Source organism: Trachemys scripta, chromosome 1 (assembly GCF_013100865.1).
Source record: "Trachemys scripta elegans isolate TJP31775 chromosome 1, CAS_Tse_1.0, whole genome shotgun sequence".
NCBI classification, from domain to species: domain Eukaryota; kingdom Metazoa; phylum Chordata; order Testudines; family Emydidae; genus Trachemys; species Trachemys scripta.
This window is the reverse complement of record NC_048298.1, coordinates 196,352,087-196,375,495: the sequence shown is the minus strand read 5'-3', so window position 1 is coordinate 196,375,495 and position 23,409 is coordinate 196,352,087. Positions and strand designations below refer to the sequence as shown.

Here is a 23,409-nt window from a genome sequence, read left to right as displayed (position 1 = left end):
CTGCTTGAGCTTTATTTCGGGGGAAGTCTGAGTTGTAAGACTGAGATCTCCAGTCCCATCTGGATCGCCCTGGATATGAAACATTGGACTGAAACTATGGACTAATTCGAAGATCTCTTTGCAACGCCAAAGCTCACCATCTCTATTACGAAACTGATCTCAGAACTGTACTCATGTCTGTATGTATAATGATCTTTTAGCCAATACTCACACTCTCATTTTTTTTAGTTAATAAGAATTCGATGTAAGTGTGTATTTGGGTAAGATCTGAAATATTTATTACCCTGGGAGATAATGTGTCCGATCCTTTGGGATTGGTAGAACTTTCACATTTGACTCGGTTGTCTGGGAGGAAGCTCAAAGGCTGGGTTGCTTTTAAGGGAACTGTGTTTTGGCTTCTCTGTAACCAGTAAGGCATTGTAGAAGCTGTTTAGTGCTGGCTTGGTAATCTAAGTATTGGAACATCCACCAGTTTTAGTGATTGTCTTCCCCATTCTTTGCAGTTTTCCCTAATTGAGCAACCTCAGTGTGGCCCCCAACCTGGTCACAAAGGCATTCAGGTATAAAGTGTGCTGCAGGGCTCATAGGCATTTGTCAGTGGATCTTTCTGCTCCCTCTAACACAGGGAGAACCCCTGTGCTTGCATTGTACTGTATGGCCAGCTCCCCCTACACAGCTCACCACTTCTTCAGTGCTGTAGGGAAGCTGAGTAATGCTCTCTACAGAGTTGGTAGGGGTGCCTCTTTGTGGGCCCTCTACCTCCTTTTCTCTGCCTGTAGCTGCAAGCACAGGCTCCTCTGAGAGGCTCCTGACATGAAAAGGCTCTAGGAGCAGTTAACCTTCCAGACTCGGCTGTGCCACACTGATACTTCTTGAGGCCAGGAACCAGCAGCCCCCAATTACTCCATAGGGTTCCAGAGAAGCATGAGTGCGGCTGGATAAAAGTAATTTGATGGAAGGTATACAAGACTGATGTGGGGAAGTGGGAGAAGGGATAGATTTAGATGGACAAAGACATAAAATGTCTCACTGGGTAAAATTGTGAGGGCTGCTCAGAAGGTATACCTAGGCTGTTAAAGTCTGCCAATCTGGCACAAAGACATGTTTCAATAAAAAGTAGTTAGGGAAACAGGAGAGAAACCTTCCAGGGAAATGTCAGTGAGACTTTTTGAGTCATATGTCATACTGCTCTGCATCTGATTTCCCTCCTCCCCGCTTTTTGGCATTAAACTAACTTTTGTTGCAGATACAATAAATAGCAAGCAAATCTGGATTAGATTAATAGACATTTCTAAAGAAAAGTGTTATTTAAGAAATTATACAAGCTTCAAACTTTTGCTGTCTTCAAACCCACTGAATATAAAATATATGCAAATGATCACACTTGTCCAAGGACAAAGCTCCTCTTTTTTATATCCCTACTGACAAGTCAGAGGTTATATGATGAGGCTTCATAATGAAAACATTCCTTACAGTCTGGGAAATGATAAATTTACAAAGCATGCCATATAACCAAGGGTAAAAACATTTTCACAGTCAGGCAAATTTAGGAGCCAGACTAGAGCATCGGCACTGTATCTATGATGAAATAATTTCACATTAAACAAACAAAATAAAAGTCTTAAAGTCTCAAATGCATTTCAAAACCACTTACCTCTTTGGCTCTCTGTACAGCATCACTTGGAGGATTCCTGATTTGTGGTGAAGATTTTGTGTTAATTTTGTCATAAAGCTGAAATCAAAAGGAAATAGAATACTGTAATCGTGTGCTACTTTGTTAGTGTTCAACATAACTGAATCCAACAGCCTATATACAATAACATGGTTAAAATATCTGTGTTAAACTACAAGCCTCACAGTGTTTTATGTACAAGTTTAGCAAACAAACTATTTTTTTAAAAAAAATTTCTGAACACAGTGCCATCCATTCAAAATGTACAGGATATCATGGGAAAGTTTAGAGAGGTTGTGGGATTTTCTGTGCTTCCCATGCATTTTCAATAGGAGACTCTGGGAACCACAACACTTGTGCAAATATTTCTGTGAAGTTTGAATAAGTGGCACTATAACTCATGATAAATCATACATTCTGTTAAATATTTTAAATTAATCCAGAATTCTCACTTTTCCCAACAAATCAAATGCCAAGTACTCCAAATATTATACAAATTTTAACTAAAGTACATAGCATGAGAGAATGCACCTTCAGACAAAAAAGCTTTTCAAATTAATTGCTACAGAAAGCCAAGTCTTGGGAAAAGTGCAAAATTACTCTTTCCAGGAAGGAATGTTCAAACAAAGGATTATCCTCTCTTTACCAGGATTTTCTATCAACAGTATCAATACCAGCATGTTTAAATATGAAATCAAAGACCTTCACTTCTCATTTATTTTAGAAAATATTTTTGAAAAACCTAAATAAAAAAAAAATACAAAGATAAGAAAGAGCTGACTACCTATGTTCAGCCCTCCCAAAGTGTGCCTGGTTTAAGGGAATAATCATATATTTCAGAAATGAATAAGCCACATATTTAATTCCTTCAACCTGAAGCATTCAGTATGTCGTATTTGCTTTAAACACAGTACAGAGATCTTTACTGAATAATCCCCAGCTCCATCAGATTACTAGTATAGAATGTGACTTTGTAAATAGAAATGATCCAGCATATTTTAAATAGATTTTTAACGAAAGGTGCCTTCTTATAACTATAGGAAAGTACTCTACATTTACAAACCTACAAAATACATGAAGTCGTGGTATTAGGCACAGGCGCTGGCTTCCTTCTTGCCCCAGGGGATGCTCAACCACTGCTCCGCCCCAAACCCTCACTCCACCCCACCTCTTCCCACCCCTGCTCCACCCCCACCACCTCTCTTCCTGCCCAGTTCCACCCCCTCCCCCAAGCGTGCCTTGTTCCCACTTCTCTCCCTCCCCCTCCAGCGCCTCCTGCACAGCTAATCTTATGGCCCTGGTATCTGGCTGCTCAAAATTAGCAGACAGCCTATTTGCCTCCCTGCCTCGCTCCTGTGGAAACTTTGCCTCACAGATATTACTGAGCACACAGCAAGCAGCTATAACCATGGGGATATTACTTTCAATGAGGTCTAATGAGCAAATTGTGCCAGCGACTCTTTAAATGGCCAAAGGCCCATTCAACCACCATTCTGCACTTGTTGGAGCCCATTGTTGAGCGACCCTTGCTGCTGTCCAGGTGTCTGGTGTCCGGCTCCATGAGCCATGGGAGTAAGGGGTAGTCAGGCTCTCTCAGGATCACTGTTGGCATTTCAACGTCACCAACGGTAATTTTGTGTTCCAGAAAGAAAGTCCCTGCTTTCTGCTTTCTGAACAGACATGTGTTCTTAAAGATGCGTGGGCATACCCCTTCCCGGAGCATCCCACCTTGATGATGGTAAAACACTCCGGTGATCCACCAGTGCTTGCAGCACCATTGAAAAGTATCCCTTTCTGTTTATGTACTCTTTGGCAAGGTGGTCTGGTGCCAAGCTAGGGATATGCGTGCCATCTATCACCCCACCGCAGTTAGGGAACCCCATTACGGCAAAACCATCCAGTATCTCCTGCACATTTCTCAGAGTCACTACCCTTCTGAGCAAAAAGCAATTAATGGCCCTGTTTGGATCACTACTTGGATCACAACAGGCCCTACAGTGGATTGACCAACTCCACATTGATTCCTCCACTGATCAGTAGCAATCTGGCATTGCAAGTTTCTATACAGTGTTCAGCACTCGCTTTTCCAGGATCAGAGCAGGTCTCCTTTTAGTGCAGGGCTGGGGAGAGCTCCGCACACAGTTTCTGGCAAGCGGCCTTGCACATACAAAAGTTCTGCAGCCACTGATCATCGTCCCATAACTGGATAACAATGCGATCCCATCACTCAGTGCTTGGTTCCCAGGACCAGAAATGGCACTCCACTGCATTCAGCTGCTGCGCGACTGCCAGCAGCAACTGGGAATTGTTTTGTTCTATGGTTTCCAGCAGGGCTCTTGAAGTACATTGCCATGTTCCGTGCAGCAGTTCCCCTCCTAGCTCTGGAAATATTGCAGGGTAAGGCATGTGATATTTGTAATGCTCACAATAGCGCACAGCAGAGCGCGGGCCATGCTTCTTGGGATATGGCATATGTGTGGCCATGCCAGCCTTTCAAAAAAAAAAGGCACAAAATATTATGGGTTCCAGTTGAAATCTGGGAGCGAGGGAGAAAACTGCATCATGGGACATTGAAGCCATGTTCCCAGTCCCCCCTTGGGAGGCATTGCAAGGTCTTGTCAAAACCCCCTGCGGCGAGTTGCACTGTGGTATAGCTGCTCACAGTGCACTGGTGTGGACAGGCACTACTGACTTAGTTACTGCGGTGGCTGGATGTCGACTTAACTGATGTCAACTTAAGTTTGTAGTATAGACATGCCTCTAGTCTTTGCAGTCTAGATAACATTCTTTCATCATAGTTTGTGTAATTCTATGCCTGTCACATACTTTACAGAAAATGCATTTGAGAAAGGTTTTTAGGGTGTTAAAAAATGTCTGGGTGCTATTTTGCCCATACCTTTTCCCTTTGCTTCTCAAGTGTGAGTCAGAGAAAAAAGGTATGCAATTTTTAGAGGTTTTAAAACCTAATATAGCTTTTTTATGAATAAAAATGCCATGACTTAAAATTCTATTATTGGAGGGTTTTTCAGGTCTAGAACCAAGTGCTGTGCGCTCCACTGGAAAGCTGCGAATATTCTCTTTGCCAGACTAACTTGATCAATATCTTTCTTTGATAATGTAAATAACTCTCTAGACAAGGGAAATGTTGTAGACCGAATACATTCAGTAAAGCATTTGATACAGTGCTACATGGGAAATTATTAGTAAGACTGCAAGTCTGTCATGGAGGTCACGGATTCTGTGACTTCTGCAGCAGCCGGTGCTGGCTCAGGGGCTGCCCGAGCTGGTTTGGATGTGTGGGAGGGGGCTCAGGAATAGGGGCAGAGGGTGAGCACTTACCTCGGGGAGGAGACTCCCCAGCTCCCACTGGCATAGGTGGAAAAGGGGGCCGGGGGCTCCACACACTGCCTGCACCCGCAAGCCCCGCTCCAGCAGCTCCCATTGGCTGTGGTTTTCAGCCAATGGGAGCTGCGCCTATGGAGCCTGTGCTAGTGGCGGGAACAGCAGGAGCCTCCCTGTCTGGAACTGGGGGGACACATGGAGCCTGGTAGGGAGCCTGCGAGCCCCACCAACCCCCCCCCCAGCACCAGCAACACGCCCCTTCCTCTCCCCAGCACCAAGCCCCCAGCACCGCCCTATGACTCCCCCCAAGTTTTAGTTAGGGGTATATAGTGAAAGTCATGGACAGGTCACAGAGAATTTTTGCTTACTGCCAGTGACTTGTCCTTGACTTTTACTAAAAATACCCATGACTAAAACATAGCCTTAATTATTAGTTACGATGGAGAATATGGGGATTAGTACAAGAATTGTAAGGTGGGTAAGGAACTGGCCAAAAGGGAGAGGACAATGAGTAGTGCTGAAAGGGGAGCCATTGGGCTGGAGGGAGGTTACTAGTGGAGTTCCTCAGGGACTGATCTTATTAAATATTTCCAATAGTGACTCTGACACAAAAAGAGTGTGCTAATTAAATTTGCTGATGACACAAAGTTGGGAAATATTGTCAATTTGGAGGAGGATCAGAATATCTTACAGGAAGAACTGGATGACCTTGAGGACTAGAGAAATAGAAATGGGATGAAATTTAATAGTACAAAATGCAAGGTCATGCGTTTAGGGATTAATAACAAGAATTTCTGCTGTAAGATGGGGGGGCTCTTTAGTTGGAAACAACAGCAGAGGAGAAAAACCTTGTGTATTAGTTGATCACAGGATGAGTGAGTATGAACCACCAATGTGGTATAACTGCAAAAAAGACAAATGCAGTCCTAGGATGTATCGGGTATTTCCACTAGAGATAGGGAAGTATTAATGCCATTGTCCAAGACACCGGTAAGACCATTCCTGGATTACTGTGTCTGATTCTGGTCACCCATGTTCAAGAAAGATGAATTCAAATTTGGAACAGAGGCACAGAAGGACTACTAAGATGATCAAGAGAATGGAGGGCCTAGTTTATGAGAGGAAAGTGAAAGAGATTGGCTTGTGTAGCCTAGCAAAATGAAAGCCAAGAGCAGTTATGTCTACTTTCTATAAACACATCATGGGGGCAAACTTCAGGGAAGGAGAAGAGCTTTTTAAGATAAAGGACAATGTTGAAATAAGAACAAATGGGTATAAACTAGCCAGGAGTAAATCTAGATTAGAAATTAGAAGTCTAAGTTTCTAACCATTAGAGGAGTGAAGTCCACTAGGAGTAGTGTGGGCAAGAAACTTAACTGGTTTTAAGATGAAGCTTGATAAGTTTATAAGATATCATATGACCTGGTTGCCTTTGATAGCAGGGGACTGGATTCAATGACCCAGGAAGTCCCTTCGAGTCTATGTTCTTAGTTACAAATTTATAAAGATTTGCACAACTGTGTATATTTACATTTTGAGGGTAAAACAACTTGATAAGACCTGGCTGTTTTTCAGTTTTATTTAAATATACATAAATATAAATTATGTTATGCATATGTTAAACAGTGTAAGACAAACACCCACCCATCACCTAACTTCAGCTGCCCTTCCTTATACATTTTAAATTTATCTCCAACAAAGATTAAAATAATGATTAGATATTTATGCAAGAGATTAGTAGCAGATGTGTTCCTGTTTTAGCTGCACTAAAAGATTTGATAATAAAGCGACAGCTAAAATACGAGCACATAATGATATACATCTTTAAAAATATGAAATGAAGCAGCATTGGGAAAGGATGCTATTTTGTTTCACAATAACCCAAACAGAAGAAGGCGCCTGCTTCCTTTTTAATTACTAATCTGTTGGGGATGAAATCCACTCCACCTACATAAAGCGTGAGCAATGAGATGTTATAAGGGTGGAGTACAAGAGCATGTGAGATTTCTCAAATTCACACCAAAACCATGGCTAAGGTGACAGGCTGCAACAAACCCACAGCAACTAATATTCCATCCACCTTATTGTCTGGAACAAGATCTGCAGCACCCTCATGATATTGGCATGTGCTGTTGGATCAAATAGAGCAGTTTGTACAACGATTACATGGCTCCTGCTCTGGCCTACCCCTACCATGACCTTGACAGCCTGGCCAATATGGGCTGGTGTGGGGATACATTCCATGGTATGCAGTGTGCAATGATGCAGATAGCCTACTGCTTTCACTCTGGATGTACACAGACATTTAGATATGCTTTATTGCATTTCATTGGTGCAGGTTTATTAATATTATTTTTGAAAATGAAAACTATAATAGTTTAATCAAAATGTAAGCATCACTGCTAGTTATTTTTATTCCTTAATTTTTAAATACCTTTTTTTTTTTTTTTTTTTTACACATATGCTCTTCCCTTTTACATATTATATTACACACACAAACAAGCATATACATGTACACACTTCTACTTTCAGCTGTTATTTTTAGGACATGAAAAAAAGTAACAGACTGGTTCTGAAAGTGGTCTGTACATTTTCACATGGCAGTGCACACTCATATTTGGAGGGTAGAATCAAATCCTTTATTTGTTTCAGATCTCTGACTTTCAACTCTAATAGCCAGACTGCTAGATTTGGGCAGAAATTTGTTGCATTTATGAAATTACATGTGGTCAGAAAAACACATTAAGCCCCATCAACAATAACTATTCCATACTGGCCACAGAAATGGGTGAGAAGCTTTCAACCAGATAAGAACATGAGTCTGCAACAGACAGCAGGGTCTACAGTATGCAGTAAAGCAGCAGAAGCCTGAGTCAGAGAGCATTAAAGTAGTGCCCCATCCATATCTGAAGGTATTTTCCAAGAAGCTTCCCACTACTGCATAAGGAAATGAGTAGACTAGCTACCCCTTTTATGAAGAGTTAATCAGAGTAATGCATTGCAGTAGCTTCTGCTTCACAGTCCATTATTATCTAGCACTCACAAGTTTAGGAAGTATTTGCTGAAGTATCATTAAAAGTTAACCTGCAATAATATTTCAGTAATGGTGAGCACGGAGTATTACAATGCAGATTAACTTCTAATGATACTTTGCAAATATGTTTACTGTGAATCAGTGTGTTCCAGCATCCACTTCAATTGTGGATGTTCTCTAACTAGCTCTTCACAGAAACATTGGCTTCTGAAGCAGTGGCCACTTACAACCACCTTATACTTTAGAAATGTATGGTCCAATAATCTGCCTTCAAAAGGTATGTGGGCTAATGGTCATGAACAAAGATATTGTTTCCTTGATTTAAATATAAAGTAATTACCCTCACATGAACAGTTTTATAATTTGCAAACAGACTACTTTTGTGACATACCTTATAGATGAACATTAATAAACTACTTCTTCATTTACTCACACTGGCACAGAAAAGACTGTTTGCAGCTGTGCTACAGGGGATTCATCCACAGGGGAAGGCAGGTGTTTGCACCATCACCTTCTTTGGGGATTCTGCAATGGTTCAAACTGTGCCGGGGGCTCCATAGAAATATCACCACTGGAGGCTCCCCAGGGAATGCATTGAACCAGTGCATTCTTAGCTGCCTGATCATGCCCCCTTCTTCAGCCAGTGCCACCCATGTTTGAGGTGTGCTAATCAGGCCTGGACTCCCAACAAAGGAGGAGTTACGGGTGCCCTTCCAGTGTGCTTTCTATCACTGGAACCTTTTGTTTTGGAATCTGCCAGGGAGTTTTTATACTATGTTTCACTAATTTTGCCTAGCTCTAGGGATGATATTTAACAAAACCTGTGCATTCTGAACACTTCAGGACCTAATTGCATACAACATTTCAGCATCAGGCTTTTAAAAACATGTTCGAAGACTTAAAACCTAATGTTATTTAAAGAAGGCTGGTCAGGCACTCATTTCTAGATTACTGCATGCCTCATGGACGACTTCTCCGTTTGTTGAAGCACCTTTTTGGCAACGTTCACTTTAACAAACTCTCCCTAGCTTTGATTCTTCCCTGTTAAGTTTCTGATTTGGATAACACTGCTCGACAGCCAAAATGCTTCTGAAATAAATGTAGTCAAACTTTACTAATTTTGGATCACTGAGAATGAAAATGATGCTTAAAATTGTTGATTGGCTCTAGTTTTCAAGATATGCTATTGGGTCAGTATATACGACCCTTGACTTGGGAATGGCGGAGGATAAGTGAGCTATAAAGGGAAAGGATCTCAATTTAAACCAGAAATGACTAAAATACATCTTTGACTGGATCTATGAATAAATCTATGACTGGGTTTGGACAGTACTTGCTTTTTAGGCAAAACAATGAATGATGCAATCTGAAGCTGGTATTGCGTCATACATGATATGAATTGCATCATGCTATTCCTAGAAGTCATGGATGATGCAATCATAACGAGCTTCCATCACTCTGCTGAAAAAATTGCCCTATATCAGCTCTAGAAATCATACAATGTCATGCTCTCTTATCTGTCAGTGTTTGATTTCTGTTTAGCCAAAATGAGCAGAGATGCCTCGTACTTGTGTGAAGAGTGCAGATAACTTCTGCTATGTTTGTGGTGAAGTGACTTTTGCATCACAAAAGCGCAGTATAACCACTCTGGTTAAGAAAGCCTATCACCTTTATTTTGGCTGCAAAATTGGATATCAGGACAAGAGGTGGGCCCCACACATATGCTGCAACACTTGTGCAACAAATCTTCGCCAGTGGTTGAACAGGAAAAGGAAATCTATGCCTTTTGCAGTGCCAATGATTTGGAGAGAGCCAACAGATCATACCAGCAATTGTTACTTCTGCATGGTGCCTCCAGTTGGGAAAGGTGTGTCAAAGAAGAAAAAGTGGACTGTGCATTATCCAAAGATTCCATCAGCTATACGCCCAGTACCCCACGGAGAAGGACTGCCGGTTCCTGATGCACCAGAATCATTCTCACTTGAGTCAGACGAGGAAGAGGAAGAGGATGAAACTTCTGGTCCTGAACCATCAATGTCACAGGACCCACATTTTCTCCCATCCTCCTCCTCTGAACCACACCTCATAACACAGGGTGAACTGAATGACCTTGTCAGGGATTTGGAACTATCCAAGAGCAAGGCAGAGCTGTTGGGCTCCAGACTACAGCAGTGGAATCTCCTGGCAGGTGATGTTAGGGTTTCCATGTTCTGTGACCGTCAAAAGGATCTTGTCCCATTCTTCTTCATGGAAGGTCATCTTGTAGTCTGCAACAACATCGATGGTGTGATGGCAGCCCTCAACATCAGTCACGATCCAGATGAGTGGAGACTGTTCATTGATTCATCAAAGACGAGTCTTAAAGCTGTTTTACTGCATAATGGCAATGTTTTGCCATCAATTCCAGTTGGTCATGCAGTCCATATGAAGGAAACCTATGACAACATGAAACAACTTTTGAGGTGCATAAACTATGACCAACATCAGTGGCAGCTTTGTGGCGATTTGAAGGTTGTTGCTCTCTTGCTTGGTCTGCAGACTGGATACACAAAGTACTGCTGTTTTCTCTGCGAATGGGATAGTCGTGCAAGAGATTCCCACTACATCAAGAAAAATTGGCCACTCCGACAGTCATTGGAGCCTGGGAGAAAAAGTGTTCAGCATCCACCACTTGTTGACTCAAGGAAGATTTTGTTACCACCCTTACACATCAAGCTGGGTCTGATGAAGAACTTTGTCAAGGCCATTGACAAAACACAAGCAGCTTTCAAGTACCTCCGTGAAAAATTTCAAAGGTTAAGTGAAGCTAAGATAAAGGAAGGTGTCTTTGTTGGTCCTCAGATTCGTGAACTTCTTCGAGATGATGCATTTGACCATGCACTGCGTGACAAAGAAAAGACGGCATGGAAAGCCTTCCAGTTAGTGGCAATAAATTTTCTCGGAAACAACAAGGCAGACAACTACAGGTTGTTGGTGGAAAACCTCCTTAAGGCATACAAAAGCCTTGGTTGCAACATGTCACTAAAGATACATTTTTTGCACTCTCTTCTAGATTTTTTTCCACCGAACTGCGGAGCAGTGAGCGACGAGCACGGCGAGCGATTTCACCAGGACATTGCAACAATGGAGAAACGCTATCAGGGCAAATGGAGGCCATCAATGCTTGCAGACTATTGCTGGACAGTGACAAGAGATGCTCCATTTAATGAATACAAGAGACAAGCCAAGAAGCGCCGAGTAGACACTGAATAGGACTGAACTATGTACATAAGTTTTTTGCCTTTTGTTTCATAATAAATTTTATTTATATAACCCTTTTGCTGATTTTTAAAGTGTTACATAAACAGGACAGGTGAAATATTATCAGGTAAAGCAATCATAAACACATGAAAAGACCTAGGTTTACAATTTAGGATTAAAACTCTACTATCTACACAATATACATAGACATAAAATGTAAAAACTTGAATATCTTAGAAACAGTAGCCAATCAGTTGTTTTAATTGTCATATTTGAATTCAGCACATCAAAATACATAATAAATAGCACATTTCATCTCTGAAGCAGACGACTTCTCAAAAATTGTAGACCAGTGTAATTATCAATTATTGACTAACAAACGTTTTCCTTAAGAGTATCTATACCCCCCACATCTACTATAAAACTGTTTTTCTTCCAAGTTTGTATCAAATGTGATTATATTAACTGTTTCAGATTTTTTTAAAAAATGTCTGTATGTACACACATATATACACTTTCAAAACACATCCCACTCATTCAGAATGGTGTACTCATTTTATACACAGTACTCAATTCCTGCTACATACAATCTTCTTGCCCCATTCTATATACCACATGCTGATAATAAAACACATCTTGAAGTTGCAAAGAACTCCTTTTCCTCTTGGCAATAGAGTATCAACTCTCCCCACCTCTCAAGTCTAGCCAACCTAAGTGGTCATGAATATGCAACTGAACCTGAGGTAGTTCTCTTTTATGGCAGCAACAGAGCTATCTTTCCTTGTGATGACGGTCCCATTTACCCAATTTTTAAAACTTGGGCAAAAATATACAGTATCTGTTTTGTCTTATTTGTATTTGTCCTTGTATAAAAATCAGGATCACAGAAGACCATAAAACAAATTGCACTAAAAACTGTTAAATTCTGCTAAAGCATTAGCAAACCCTCTTTCACTGGGTCATATTAACGTCAGTTACTTAGTGATCATAGCCACAAATGCAAAGGAATAGTACTGTTCTCTAACAGAGTAAGATATTATAGTTTACATTCAAGTAAGTAGAGGGCACAGTAAATTTCAAAGTACAGAGTACCTGTTAATACCTGGAGCATGCTACAAATCCTGAACGTCCCAATTGGGATTAACATTTAATTCTGAGAAATCCTAAGAGAATACAAAGGCATAAATAAATCAAACTATTCTGTATGCAAAATGTGGTTAAAGTGATACTGTCTGATCAAATTTAGCCCCAAATTTAGGTTCTGTAAAAATGACTTCTCATTTGTATTGTGTTGGTGGCCTAAAGGCTCCAAACAGGTTGGGGCCTCATTGTTCTAGGTCCTTTACAAAACATACCAGGCTTTCATAAAATTCAGCACAAACAAACAATAATTTCATGGAAACATTTTCTATTAGAATTTGAATAGAGACATTTGTTTTAAAAAAATGGAATAAATAAATAACTGCACTATTTTGATAGTGCATGAGAACCTGACCATAAACAAAAGCCTTATTCCTGATTACTGAGGGAAATTAAAAAAACAAACATTGTAGTTGTATTATTATTATTATTATTTTAAACTAATTTCCATACAACCAGAGAGGGGAGATACACAGCATCATCCTATTTTTGCCCACACTCCTCTCACTCTTGGTCCCCTGGATAGACCTGGATCACAAGGAGAGGCCTCTGCAGAGTGAAGGGGAAGAATGTGCCATGAAGGCATGCAACCTCCCCCGCCCCCTCTGTTCCACACAAAAGTGGGGAGATTCACAGGCAGGTCCTTTTGAGGGTGGATCTTGGGGCATGATCTGGTCCATGATTTTGTTAATGTTCCTGAAACAAAATCTGATTGTGCACTTCCCCAATTTCCTTCTTTCAAAGGCCTTTGCAAGAGAAAAATCATATAAACCCAGAACATTCCGGAAGAATAATAAGGCTGACACTTTTTTCTGAAAGGCTGAGTAAAACCCCTTCAGCTGTTTTGGAGTTTAGTAAAGATGATTCTCCCCTGCCCACCCCACACATATCAATGCCAATTTTGCTATTTTAAAAACTTAACTGCATGTTTATTTAAACAGGGCTACAGCAAAAATGACTGAAGACTGACATTTCGTATAGGCACAGTCCCCACTGAGGAATATTGCCTTTAATTGGTTTGAAAAAAAAATCTGTTTTAATTTAGCAATAGATACTGGTTTGACCATTTGAAAACTGCATACCGATCACAGGCAGTAGATGTTCTTATCGCACATATGAGCACACAATTCACTAAGGGATGAGGTTTTGCCACTCTTTACATTTAGTACTTTACTGCATGTACTACTCAATGTGAGTAAGGGTGATGGAAGTATTCTCTACGTTTATTCTTGGTTCAAAGGACTTACAAGCTCCACCGAAGTCAGCGGAGACTGAAAGGTGCACTAGTTGAGTTATTCTCCATACAACCTATAATTTAACCTATAATTAAAAGTCATAGGAAATTAAGTGAAAAGAAACTAGCAATAATGTAATATGACCAAGAATTAGTAAGTCAGGAAATTTCAAAAACAAAGGCAATGTTAACTCAATCAAGTTGCACTTTTCCTATTCTTTTGTCCCTGGTTAAATGTTAAGAATACATTACTCTGTTATAAAATGTTCTCTCTACAACATATAGCACAGAATGCACAATATGGTTGTTTAAAATGCCACAGCAATTGTAACCTTAGGAATTCCCTAGATTTGAGTTCCTGACCTTACAATCTTAACATTTAATATTGGGCTTCTGTATTTACTGTACAGAAAATCAAAATTTACAGGATTAATGAGTAGCCCCCAAAAGGCTAGCAGTTGCAATCCATGCATTAGCAAAAAGCAGATATTTAAGGTAAACACAAAACTGTCATTATAGCAAGTTAACTGAAGGGTACTGTTTCTTAAAAACGTAAGAATTATTTTAACGAATTGTGCCTCTTGGTGCACAAAAATACTGTGAAGAGGGTACCCACAACAAATTAATCTGTCCATGTCTGATGACTAACTGTCTCCCAGAAGTTAAAGCTTCTGACTGCTTGTCTGTATAAAAGGAGCTTGCTTCTTGGGGAGAAGGACACAGTTCACTTTCCACTTTCAAGCAAACAGTCTGAAATGGAAAGTTTTAACTTATCACTTCAAATTTGCAAAGATTCCTTTTAACTAGTAAAAAAATTCCTTGCTCTACACAAAAGTTGTCATGTCATCTGCAGAAAACAAACATTTTAGTATCTTGAAAAATGAAGTCCACCACAGAATATAGGAATTTAGATTCACTGGCTGGTCTAATCTATAATGGAGTCATTCACAAGGGCAGATGAGGCAGTGGAATCATTAACTGTATTTTTCAGTCCAGAATCTGGAAGTTACAATGGCAGACCTGGGGAAGGTTTCCCTAGACTTGACACAATAGCAACCATGATGATGAAACAAAATAAAAATCTGTTAATAAGAACAGAAGTTATCTAAGAAATATTAGATTGAGTGTCCTGGAAGGAATTCAGTTAGAGATGAGGAAAATGTGTAGTATTGCCAACCCCAAGTATTACAAACGAACACGTTTTTAAAAAAACATATTTTAAAGTTCTTATTTGCTTTCTGGGCTTTATGGTGCCCTAGTGTCACATTTTCAACCTTTTCTCTGCAACCATGAGGGCTAGATAACCTCCTTAAACAGGAAAGCTGAGCTTCTCACCTAATCATTTGTCTCCAGGAGTTGGGACTTTAGGAGAACCCCAAAATATTGTGAGACCCATAAGAGTTGATAATACTATTTAAAATGAGCTACTGAGTGAAGCAAGATCCCTCTACAAATGGCATTACCACAGGAGTTGCCAAATTAAAGAACCAGCTATCCCATCTCTAATCTATCCAGTCTGGTTACTGGAGAGATAATTAATGAGAAATAGAAATGAGATTCTGACAGAACTGTGGTGGACAGTTCTCACAGGGGCAGTTTTGGACACTGAAATGCTACCACTTCTAGAACTAGAAGACTAAAGTTTGAAGTAGTAATCTTGGCATTTTTTTTTCCTTGTGACAGCATATAGCACATAAATCTGCAGAAACATCTGACTGTTTTGCAGAAGAATTACAGATATTGGACAAATTTCATTTTCTGTTATACCTGTGTAACTCAATGGAATTACTCTGCAGTTACATAGGTGAAATTAAGAGCATAATTTAACCATATGCTCATATAAAATTGGTTATGTTTGTCGTTTGATCCAGAGCGGGTGCAGTGTCCCACCCATATCTGTGCATGCTCCAATAAGGTACATATTAACTACAGATAAAAACTAAATGTTTATAAATTATATGTAGCTACAGACTAAATATTAAAACAGTAATACACAATATACAATACTTGGAAGGCCATTTCACAGTTTAGGGCTTGGACAACAAGGCTTCTGCCAATTCGGAAGAATTATTTTAATAAAAGGGTACGAAAAGGCCAACTCAAATCAAATCCATCCTTTAGGACATAAATATCCTTGTGAAAACAGTTTAAAGTAGAAAAAAGCCATGAGAAAGTCATCAACTGGAGGAGAACTTCATAGCAAAGCCAATTCTCTAGGTAGCATTTAAATTAAGTAACCAAAATGAAGAACAGGCCATTTTCTTTTAAAATTATTAGGGCACTGAAATTACTTCCACATGAACAACTTGTTTTCTCATGTTTTTTGAGCTTCAAGCTAGTAAGAATAGTTTAATATTTTGTTTACAAATTGCTAGAACTTTCACAACTATGCTAGTGCTACAGTACAACAATATTATAAGAATTTTAACTTCATTCATAGAAGCAAGATTTTTAATAGTATTCCTTTACAACTGTCTTCTTGTAAGTTTTTGTTCTTCATTCATTCTTCAAAATAATATGAAAACAAAGAAAAAAACATTAAACCTATTTCTTTATGTAGGAATGGGGAAAAACTTTTTTCCCCCCAAGGACCAGTGAAAGTTTTTACCTCCCAGACTTTGGTGTATCAAGATGACAGCAGACAGTATCTTTTAATCAGCAGCATCACAAACTTCTCTCAAGATGATCCATCCAGGAAGAACAGTGAGAAATCTCTTTAAGCTGAACTTAGATTGCATTCTGAAATCAATATTACATTTCTGGAACAGCCTAACTTATAAAAATCTTCCAGGACCTATTTCCTGATGCCAAATACCTGAGATCACATGGGGCTACAAAAAATACTTATCTAATTTACTTAGGAAAAAGTAGAAAATGAACGATTCTACTTTCTTCGGTTGGAAAAGAAATTAATGTAAAAACAGAAAAATACACTTAAAGGCACATCTTATATATAACAGTGGGGACTGATTAAAACTACCCGCTACCCCTATACTACCCGGCAACACTGGAGGAAAGGCAGGAGGCAATGAATGTGGTTTAATTAGGCCACAATTTTATTAACTTAAAAGATGTGGGAAAACCTGCCAATAAATTGTACAATGGAAGTCATGATCATTCTCTTATCATTTCACATAATCCCCAACCTGATCCCACCTATCCTGTTGCTGGGACCTTGCCACCCACCCCACCTATAAGGTTTAAGGAGATTTAAAAGGATGGGGGTTGGCTCTCTCTGTACCAGATTCAGAAGATCTGAACCCTCTTCCCTTCTGAAGCTCCCTTAAGGGATGCTTTCCTTTAAATCCTTTTCCAGTACATTTTATCCAATGATTGTACCCTTCCATAACAAGTAGATGCACTTCTTTTTTCGTATTGCTGATGTAGAGAAGCAACTACAATTTCACCTGAAGTTGATTGAGCCAGATGGCTACATCAAGAGTAGCAGAATTTATTTTAGCGATGCCTCCTTCATATTTATAAATTGGGCAGTAGGTGGTCATATGTTTGATGGCCTGTCATGGGGATCCATACTCGAATGCTGGGGAGTCATTGATCTTCTATTTGTGCATTAGATGTCCATATCTACCATGGTTGGTTTGGATTCGGTTCAGAGTTGACCAAGATGTCCGTGGAAGATTGAACCCAGGAACTTTCTGTGTGGGATCCGGCACAAGATGCTTATTTTTAAAGTCTTGTTAAGCCCAGCCTGCTTTCCAAGCCTCCTTCTCATCATTTAGCCTCATGCAATCAAGCTATGAATGTTCCCAGAAAGGCATGCGGGACTTAAGACGTTGAGGGAGTGGGGGGCGAGAGCGTGGTCGAGGTCTTGGCGGATAGGAAGACATCTGTTTGCCTGGATTCGCTGAGCTTCGCAGTGTTGCGGCAGTTTGGTGAATCAGCGGGGGAATGATGTTAGAACAGTAGCCATGGTGTTGGAGTTGACTTAAGGGTTCCAGTGATACACTGCATCACTGTATTCAGCTGGGTGTCAACAAGTTGTGTGTGGCTGCATCTGCTCCATACCAGTGCACAATATTCAGACACTGAAAATCTACTACTAATTTTACATACTAAGGTGTGTCATTATAATTTAATCATCCTGTGGGGAAGATGAAAAAACCCACATCATTTCAGCCAATCTCGCAGTGAAGGAAAAAAAGGGCGACTAGCGTAATGCCCACAGTGGGTCATGAAGGAACCCACTCTTTTCTTCAGGTTTCATTGGTGGGCAGGGGGGTGCTGCCAGCTTGATGAGGGCTTCTTCAGGAGTGCATGAGATATAAATACCCCCCCTCTTTCTTCCCATCAGTGGGAGGGGCCAACCTGGTCCAGCCAATCATTTCCTACTCCTACCTGTTTTGTTTGGGTAAACTTTTTTCTTCCTCCCCCTCTACTAGTAGTTGCACAAGGAGCTCTTAGAGAGGAGACAACCTCTCTTCTTCTGGCCAGCTGGACAATGACGAGAGGCATACAGTTGCGGTGAGCACACAGTAATGGAATACGGTTCAGGACAAGTTTCAGATATAATATGTTTGTGGGTGGATGGTGATTTCCAGCAGTTCTCTTTGTTCATCTCCACAACACAATCTGCCAGCTGAAGACTATTTGTTGTTTTCAGATTTAGAAGAATGCTGATATGACAGTGAGGACTGCTATCACAATATTTGACCCAGCTGCAGTACCTGTTCACCCACAGTAAGAGGATTCTGCCTGGCTGCATTAAAACTACCAAAATTAAAGGGAAATCTACTGGGAAGTGCAAAAGATGAATTCTGTATCATGTTTTAATTAACCCAAACAAACTATTATGCTGAACTTAGGTTCTAAGCTACAGAACACGCTTCTGCAGTTTGAGACCTGGAATAAATTACTTATTATTTGATCATTTCCCTCTTTTGGTCAAGAACTCTGATCTTCAGCCCCCTGGCTGCTTCCTTGGAGATTGATACCTTCACAGAAGTACTTTCTCCAGAGTAACTAATCCTGAGGTTGGACACACTAATTATGCGTCACAGTAACTGACAGCTGGGACTTTATTCTCAGCCTTTGCTAAAAAGGCAATTACTCCCTTTAGACCAGCCTTTTGTCTCACTGAGCAGTGCACCTGCCTAGTCTATCATTTCAGCAGCCATGCTCTCATACTCCCGTCCTGGTATGACTGTGCTGCATATTATAGCCGCACCATCGATTAGAGTCCCAGGCTTATTTTTTAGAACTCTACCTTCTGCTCCTCTACACAGATGGTAGGGGCCAATGCAGCTGATCAAAGCCTCCCAAGGAGTTTTGTGCTTTTTCTCTATGGTACACATGTCAATTTGGGAGGGAGAGCATACCTTATATTCATATCTCTTGCATAGTGAAGTATTGTATTATTGCTACACCACAAAGCTGGTCATAAGCAAGGGATTTAATAGATAGAAGATACTTTGACTGGAAATATTTCTTTCTTTCTTTCTTTTTTTTTTTAAAGTGAAAACATACATTTTACCCAACACACGTGAAATTTTCTGCAAGAGACTCAACTCACAGTTAAAAAACATTGTTGGCTCTTGAAATAAGCTTAAGGTTATTAAGCCCTGCACCAAAGCATCACAGTCATCTCCCAGATGATCCATCCAGGACAAGCAGTGAGAAATCTCTTTTAGCTGCACTTGGATTACATTCTGAAATCAATATTACGTTGTAAATTCATACAAAGGCTTTTTCAACTGTGTGAGAGAAGGTAAACACAAGTTTCCATTTTGAAAACAGGCGCCAAAAGAATGGTTTAAAACAAATTATCCGAGACCACATACATCAACGGTGGCAGTAGATTTACAAATAATGTGTGCAACTTAAAATGCATATGCGATTTGCAAATGTACTGGAGCTTTTTCCTGTACAAGAACTGGGAATCTAAATTTGACATACATTTTAAATATAATTAATTGTTAAAGTGTTATACAATATATAGGAGAGTTGCAAAGAATAAAAGCCAACAAGTAGTATGACCATCATAACACATTTTAAAAAAAACAGATTTCTATATCATTCCACCATGATATGCCCCTAGTGATTTCATGTAACTGTTTACACATCTACATTATTTTTTATGTAAGAAAAACTCCTCCGCTAGCATACACATTTCCACAAATTCATCATCAATCTTGTAAATTAGATGCTCATATGATGGAATTCTTGCTATTTCAAAGTGCCTATATTTTACAGCTGGAGTGCATATACCCTTACACTTTTTCAGGATTTTCTCTATGCACAGACAAGACCAGCTACAATTTATTTTTAGAAACCATTTATACTCCCAAATATTTGAAATGTGTTACTTTTTAAACAGAACAATACAGGTGTTAAATGAATTCTTGTCTCAGAAATGGCAGAGGTATTGTTTATGTATTCAACTACCACTGTGTAAGAGAAAATGGCACACTGTTAATTAAATGAACTCTAAGGAGTTTCAACTTCCATTCTACACCTCTCCCTTTTTTCAGTTGTTCATAACCTTTTCAAACACATTCCTTTGGAGCTGAAACCTGAAACATTCCATAGGTTGGTCTCAGTCCAAAGGTGAACTTTTTTGGGGAGAGGAAGTTTAAGCAAACTGACTAAAAATTGATTTTCTTATTACAAACCACCCAAAAACAAACAAAACAAAACAAACAGCTGTTCTAGCCTCTCTCTCGACCAGGTTACACACATTTAGTATTTTCTATTCCTCTTTCTCTCAAGTTTAATGTATTAATGTGTTGTCAGTGTATATCCTTGGATATATAGGATATGCAATTTAGCCAAGTTTCCAAAACTACCCTAACTTTTGGACTTGCATTCTTGCTCTTATATCCTTAACTTTTTTCATGCCACATTTGTACATCAAAACACCCCACAAATACACTTATTTCTCTAAATTTCCTTCTATGTAGGTGTAATCAGGGCCGTCTCCAGGCACCAGCCCTCCAAGCATGTGCTTGGGGCGGCACCTGGAGGGGGGCGGCGCTCACCCGGGGAAAGTGGGGCCGCGGCCGGGCTCGCTGCCCTCCCCCGTTGCTCCGGCCGGCCAGGGAGAGCGGGGCCCGGGCCGGGCTCGCCGCCCTCCCCCGTTGCTCCGGCCGGCCGGGGAGAGCGGGGCCGCGGCCAGGCTCGCCGCCCTCCCTCCGGTGCTCCGGCCGGGGGGGGAAGAGCGGGGCTGCGGCTGGGCTCGCCGCCCTCCCCTCAGCGCTCCGGCCGCTGGGGAGAGCGGAGCCGCGGAGGGCTCGCTGCCTTCCCCTGCCGCGCTCCGGCCCTGGGTGTGATGGGGTATCTGAGTCTCACACTGGTGCCCCAAAGGTTAAAAAACCCACCCAGCCGCACCTGCTAGGATGCTCACATTGGAGGCTGGGCTCAAAAGGGAGAAGCTCACCTCAGTCTAGGAGAACAGCCTAGGGAAACAGATGCGTGCTGCAAGCTCCTGCAGAGAAACTGAAAGGACTCCATAAGGCTAAGACCAGGCCCCATTGGCAAATCACCATACACCCTTCACCTCTCAGATGCTAGGAATAATGGGCTGTGGCTGATAGATGGGGTCCTACCAAATTCATGGTTCATTTTGGTCATGTGTGAAAGTCTGAGCAATTTAAAGTGACATTCTACTTTACAGAACATCAAACACCAAAATAAAAGTAATTGTAAATTAAATGAAAATCCAGGATTATAACTGGAATGTAGGGTATTGGTTACCAAGTGTTTATAACTTAACTTTCATGTGTTTAGGACATGCTGAACAGTTATTGTGATTTTTTTCTGTATGGTAGTTTAAATAAATTACCAAAATAAGTGACACTGGTATGATTATATTGCATTATTTTGACAAATAAAATACGCATAAATTTGTATTTTTTGGTGCAGAATTCCCCCAGGAGTAATCCTTGAGAGGTGAGCTATACACAAATTATTTTTTAATAATAAGCCTGGATTTTTAACCATCAAAAAAGATGGGTGGGTAGAAGCTCAAAGAAGTTGAAAATGAAGACCTTATACATAATTATTATTTTCAGTTGGGGAAAAAGTCTGTAAATATGGTCTTTACTATTTCTTTTCCTCTGTAGGGGGTAATTTGCACCGCTGACTCAGACCCCATTTAAACTTTATGCTCCTAACCTCCAGATAAAATTTGCATTGAATCCAGTCATTGAATCTGAGGAAGCCTTCAAGCAACTCACTCTACTGCCTGTCAACACGTCTTCTGAAGTAGCTAAAGGAGTAACCCCCACTATGTGAGGCTGGGAATGAAAAACACAGACTAAGTTCCCCAAATAACTGTGCTGTCCTGCCAGTAGATCACTTTTTTTTTTTTAATTTTAAACACAAATATTTTCTATTTCCTTTCTACTGTGAACTTACAACTTAATGAAAGGATAACTTAAAGAAAAATGTGTGTGTGTGTGTGCGCGCGCGCACATTCCAGATGGGGTTTAGCAAGTGCCTTAAATACAAGTGCTCTTGTGCCTCAAATTACACAAAAAAAGTGTATTAATGACCCACTTAAAACATGCCCTGTTTATGACATCTAACACATAAACAACATTCAAAGTAGTGAAAACAAACGCTGAACTAATGACTTTGAACCACACTAAGTGATTACATGGAGAACAAGAGTGCGGTTCCAATACAGAACACACGAAAATAAGGTCAAGTTAATGAGAACAGATTCAAACATTGCCATTCAAGGTTAATCAGAATATACCAGTTTCTATTTTCTGTATTGTTTAGGAAATCCATTAGTAAAAATCAACAAAGAGTCTGGTGGCACCTTAAAGACTAACAGATATATTTGGGCATAAGCTTTCGTGAGTAAAAACCTCACTTCTTCGGATGCAAGAATGCAAGAATGCAAGAATCTTCGGATGCATCCGAAGAAGTGAGGTTTTTACTCACGAAAGCTTATGCCCAAATATATCTGTTAGTCTTTAAGGTGCCACCAGACTCTTTGTTGTTTTTGTAGATACAGACTAACACGGCTACCCCCTGATACTTGACACCATTAGTAAAATGGTATTGGGGGATAGTCTCTCTCTCTCTGTTTCTTTTAAACTCAGGGATGAACACTAAAAACTCCTCTCTGGAAACAGAACTGATTGCTGCCACTTTATTTTTCACCAAAATGCACAATTTGGTAATATAGTATGCTCTGTTCAGAAAACATAATAATCTTGGTGATAAACGTAAGCAGGGCTAAAAGCATTTTTAAATGCATAAATAGATTATAAAGCATGAATGATGAAAGCTAAATGACTACTGTTTTTGGAAGAGACTTTCAAATTTATTAGTGCTAACATCAGGCTGTGATTAGGGAAAAATAAACAAACAAAAAAACCTAACAGTAAAAGACCAAACATAGTCTTCAAAAGCATACATTTATCAGAGGAACTCCGTAAATGTGCGGTGTTAGTTTTCCTTTGAAATATTAACATTAACTACATAGAAGAAGAGATACAGGAGCAAGAACCCTTAAAATCAATGTACTTTATATATATATATGTATTATTTATACTGTGAAAGTGAAATGAATTATATTAAAGAAATAGAATGAATTAAAGAATGCTTTAAGTAGAAATGAGAAATGCTGCAAGCCAGGGGTCAGGAAAGCAGACATTAACTGCTTAATGAATCGCCCCACCTAAGGGCAAGTGGTGAAGCATTAGCCTTAGATCGATAAGAGTTAATAAGAAAGCAGGATATGCATATTGTGCCGTATGCAAATTTTACAATTTAGCT

At 40.1% G+C, this 23,409-nt stretch overlaps 1 protein-coding gene across 11 annotated transcripts in view; it reads right to left on the bottom strand.

The window, feature by feature from the left end:
* Window positions 1-23,409, bottom strand: part of CASK (calcium/calmodulin dependent serine protein kinase) — a 398,672-nt gene that overhangs the window by 70,099 nt on the left and 305,164 nt on the right. For all 11 annotated transcript variants that reach the window (XM_034754125.1, XM_034754152.1, XM_034754160.1 and 8 more), the window contains one exon: window positions 1,655-1,732. In XM_034754125.1, coding sequence (XP_034610016.1) covers window positions 1,655-1,732 — 78 coding nt within the window. The remainder of the gene's footprint in view (window positions 1-1,654; window positions 1,733-23,409) is intronic.